The sequence below is a fragment of the Nicotiana tabacum genome, chromosome 14 (genome assembly GCF_000715075.1).
Source record: "Nicotiana tabacum cultivar K326 chromosome 14, ASM71507v2, whole genome shotgun sequence".
In the NCBI taxonomy this organism is placed as follows: Eukaryota; Viridiplantae; Streptophyta; class Magnoliopsida; order Solanales; family Solanaceae; genus Nicotiana; species Nicotiana tabacum.
Window position 1 is genome coordinate 38,751,971 of NC_134093.1, and position 4,934 is coordinate 38,756,904.

At 36.3% G+C, this 4,934-nt stretch overlaps 1 protein-coding gene across 1 annotated transcript; it reads left to right on the forward strand.

Annotated features, from left to right (window-relative positions):
* The first annotated feature begins 941 nt into the window (after positions 1 to 941).
* LOC107766202 (uncharacterized) lies at positions 942 to 3,859 on the forward strand. Its single transcript, XM_016584950.2, has one exon. It carries the CDS (start codon positions 1,748 to 1,750, stop codon positions 3,620 to 3,622), a length of 1,875 nt encoding a protein of 624 aa, XP_016440436.1. The 5' UTR covers positions 942 to 1,747; the 3' UTR covers positions 3,623 to 3,859.
* Positions 3,860 to 4,934: the final 1,075 nt, after the last annotated feature.

Below are 4,934 nucleotides of genomic sequence, written 5' to 3' on the forward strand. Positions count from 1 at the left end.
TTAAACTCTTCATTTTACCCATTTTACCCTTAATGAGAAGATTTTATAACTACACAAATGTCATGGCCCCATAAAGCTTTTACCCCTTAAACTTTTAAGACCACAAGTTTCAAAAGTCTTTTTTTTTTCTTAAACTCCATGCAGAGTCAAACTAGCTCATCTAAATTGAAACGGAGGGAGTAAAAAGAGTACAAAATTATCAAGAGAATAACCTTATAAAGAGGCAAACATATGTGGCACGCTAACACATGTCCAGAAATTTCCCCCCTAAACAAGACCCATTTGGCTACATTGTAAATGCTGCGAATGAGAAGGAATGATATTTCAGTTATAAAAGTCAAAACATTTTCCTCCAAGAAAAAAGGACAAGCAAAATATGAAAGAATTGTATTTTCCTTTTCGTAAAAGGAAAAATCAATTATGGTAAATACATTGTTCTTTCTTCAAAAATCAGGACAAACACACAAATTCTCTCTCGATACGTTCCTCAAAAAATCCGATTCAGGCGGATTCTTCTCCCAACTAACGAAGAAATCTTGGCGGAATCTTCCGTAGGAACCGTATGTCGGAACATGCCTAGAAAAAAAGGTAAGGTCTCGCTTTCCTTTGCCATCAAGTGTACGGCATCTGCCGTGCTTAGGCAAACACCTAACAAATACTCCATCTGTTCCAGTTTATGTGAACCTATTTCCTTTTTTGTCCGTTCCAAAAAGAATGACCCTTTCTAAATTTGATAACAATTTAGCTTAAACTTATAATTCTATCCTTACTGAAAAGCTTTTATAATCATACAAATACTCCGAGCCCCTTTTTGACTTATTTAGGACCACAGATTCTAAAAGTCTTCATTTTTCTTAAACTACGTGCCCAGTGAAACAGATTTACATAAATTGAAACGGAGGGGTAGTTATTTTTTACACCCTAATAGCTCCCACTTTAGTTTAACTTTTCCCCACTCTCCTCCCATGTGCAGAGCAGAGGGAGACGAAAGTTCTGTTGAGAATATAAGCCATCAGCCATGGGCAGAAGATCATTCAAGTAGTACTGCACCGACAAAAATGGTATCGTTGCTTGTATTAAACACAGCATAAGTCGTTAGCTGAAGCTACCATTGATTTTCAAGTTAATTTCCTTTCTCATAAGAAGAATCTGCTGCTGCTGCCTCCCAGTCACAGACAAATTTTGCCTTACACGCCACTCCATCAACTCTTTGCGTTTACATTATTTGATTAGACAATTCGATAAATGGTTACTGCAACCGACGATTATACTCCAGTTATGTCATTTTAGTAAATTTTTGTATTAGTTAGGTTAAAATCTCTCTTTTCTAAAAACGAGTATTATTTTATAGTTATGAATGATTACATGCCTTTATTGTACACGATGATTTAACGTACTAATTGATTTACCTTTTCATTCATCAATTTATTTGTGCATAGTACGATGAATGAAATAAATATAATGAATGTCTTATGTTTCAATCACTTGATCTAGACAATAATTATTATTTTGTGCAAAACAATATAGTTACTTGTAATGTCAATGTGGTCAAAACTAATGAATCTCACTATGCACTATCACGTGATCTAGACTATGATATTTTGTGCAAATTAATATACTGTTACTTGTAATGGGGTAATACTAATAACTTCCACGTTGCATTCTTTGTTAACTTTGTATCACCTCTACGAACTTGGACAAGTTTGAAATGTGCATGTACAGTTAGTTATGTGTAAGCATTGTCAATATGTTTTCTGCTGAGATGCATGGGAAAGCTGCAAATACTGGGTGGGTTATGAGGTCAAATAACCCCAAGGTTCAATGGTGGTTTAAGATACTGACAATGGCTCTTTTACTTAGATTCTTGATTGTATGGTCATTTTATGGTGTGAACGTGGGTAATTTTCAGAGAGATCTTGTTCTGTTGAAGGTGAATAATAGTTCAGGAAAGTTTAGTCCTACCTTTAAAGATTTCAGCTTTACCAATATTTCTCTCAGACTGCATTCTGTAAATACTCACCAGAATCTAAACCAAGATTTAGCCCGAAAGAATCTGGCTCCTAAAGTCGAACCTCAACTGATTAATTTGACTGAGAATCAAGGTAATGCCCCTGATTTCAGTCTTGAAATGGTGACAAATGTGTCACATAAGGAACTAGAATTGGTAGAGGTTTCAAGGCCGAGAGTTCATAGGTGGATTTCTGCTGAATTAGAGGCAAACTATTCATCAAATCTTCTTACTAATTGGTTGGCTCCTGGAGGTGAGCCATGTAGGGAATCAAGAACAGTGGATGTAAAGATTCCAGCTTTGGATGGTCGCGAAAACGTTGAATTGTCAGCAGGGGATATTCATGAGTTTGTTTTCCATGCATTGGATTATTCTGGGAAACCCCATTGTTTGGGTGGTGATTATTTTGAGACTGATCTTGCTGGTGAAACATGGAAGTCTAGGCCTCCCCTTAAAGATTTAGGCAATGGTACTTACCACTTTTCCCTGCAAGTCCATCCTGATTTTGCTGGGGATTACAATCTTATGGTTATTCTACTATTTCGACATTATGAAGGCTTGACGTTTTCGCCTGAAAGATTTGCATATGACAAGGTTCTCCGCGTAATCCCAGTCAAGTTCTCCAAATCCTCTGTTGAATTACCTGAAATATCTCAATGCAAGAAGTCAGATCTTGTTAGAGATGTGTGGTCTGGTCGATGGACTCGTCATGCTAAGAATAATAGCTGCTCAATTAGCAATGACGGGCGATACAGATGTCAAGAACCAAATTTCCCATGCCAAAAACCATGGTGTGATGGACCATTGGGGTTGTTGGAGAGCAATGGTTGGGTATATTCAACACATTGTTCATTCAAGATGTTCTCAAGTGAAGTAGCCTGGAATTGTTTGACTGGTCGCTGGATTTTCTGGTGGGGCGATTCAAATCACTGTGACACAGTGAGAAACATCCTTAATTTCATTTTAGATGTGAATGATAAGAAGGATGTCCCAAGAAGAGTTGATATGAACATTAGCAACCCGAGGAATCCATCAAAAACTGTTCGATTTACTAACATTTACAATGGACATCCTAACGAGACAGGCAAGTATCGAGGCTTGAATTCGTTGACAGATGCTGACTATAGAGAACTTTTGAAAGGGTACTTTTCTGGAAATGTTGTTCCAGACACTATAATCATGAATTCGGGCTTACATGATGGAGTGTATTGGCCAAATATTAGGCATTTCATTAAAGGCGCCGACTATGCTGCATCATTCTGGGCTGAGGTATTTAATGGGGTAAGGCAGAGAGGGTTGACGCCACCAGAGGTCATATATAGGACCACGGTTACCACTGGCGGATATGCTAGAAGATTGGCATTCAATCCAAATAAAATGGAGGCGTTCAATGGGGTAGTCCTGGATAAGTTGAGGGCATATGGTCTAGTTGATCGTGTCATTGATGATTTTGACATGACTTATCCGTGGCATTACGATAACCGATGCAATGACGGGGTGCATTATGGCCGTGCTCCTGCCAAGCTGAAGTGGAGGGATGGCCAGATTGGACACCAGTACTTTGTGGACCTTATGCTTGGTCATGTACTGCTTAATGCATTATGTGCAGGATAAGCAGCGCATTGTCTCTGCTTTTGGCTGGCAATTTGCATATACCAATCTGAAGATGCAGGTAACTTCAAGCATTTGGATGGTGAAAGAAGTTTGGTGATATCTCAGTGATATTCTGGAAATATCTATCTGTATTTTACTGTTATTATGTTTTCTGAAGCTGATTTGCTTCCACATTGTAAGTCATATAATATTGTAAGTCATATATTATTTTAAGTCATATACTAGTGCCAATGCTAAAGGTTGTATAGTGGAATACTAAAGAATAGTGTGGTGTAATTCATTTTTTGAACTTCTTGTAGAGTTCTGGTCCATTTGCTAGGACTATTGTAGATCTAAAGAAATACTATTACCATTTACTTCATTGATTATATTTATTCCTTTATTCCCCTATGGAGTTCATATACTTTTGAGTTTTGATGGGTATTTGTTCATAATTTTGTGCAAATCGTGTCCTTTTTGTGCGGATGTGAAATCCCTGGACAGTTAGTTCTTTAAAGGCTTCAGGTACAACTAACTTTTTTTTGACCCTGCGAGTGCACAGGAAAAGTAGTTTGATGTTTTTGGCAAAATAATTAGATATTAGTAAGTATAATTTTGATTAGGGAAAAGGGTCAAATATACACCTCTACTTTGATATATTGTTCACATCTACCCTCCGTTATACTATCCGGACATATTTACCCTTATCGATAAATAAAACTTTTTAAAAACATCCTTCATCCAACGGAAATCCACTAGATTAATAAAATAATTATTTAAAAAAATTATTAACCCATAACCCGTTAAACCTATCATATAAACTACGGAACCTAGATTTCTAAGACGTCTTAACACATTTTATTCATTTGGAGAGAGACCGAGAATGATGGTGGCAGTAAGATTAGTAAGAACTTATATTTTTGGTTCTTAGTTGTTCATGGTGGCATTAGGATGTTATGTTATCACTTTCGATTTTATTTTTTGTGGTTATAATATGGCATCACTTTGTCTAATATAATGCACACTGGACAGCTGGTTTTTATGTCGGTAACAACTAATATATACTTTAACAATACTTTTGTTTGGTTAATACATGAAGTTAGTGTACTTAGATTGTTAAGTTACTTTTCAGCTTGTTGGTGTACTTTCATTCCCGATGAATTTTTTAGATTGTAGCTTGATATTAAATTGAATCTCCTCTAATTATTTTCTAATATTTATTCATTATAAGTTCAATTGTTACTAAGAATTATGAGTATCCCATCCCATAATATGGAATCTGATTTTGATTCTTAAGACGTGATTTGACAATAATTACTCGTTGCCTAAATGC

Bases quoted from the DNA above. Each gene is read 5' to 3' on its own strand.
- LOC107766202 (XM_016584950.2), top strand. From the start codon at position 1,748: ATGTTTTCTGCTGAGATGCATGGGAAAGCTGCAAATACTGGGTGGGTT.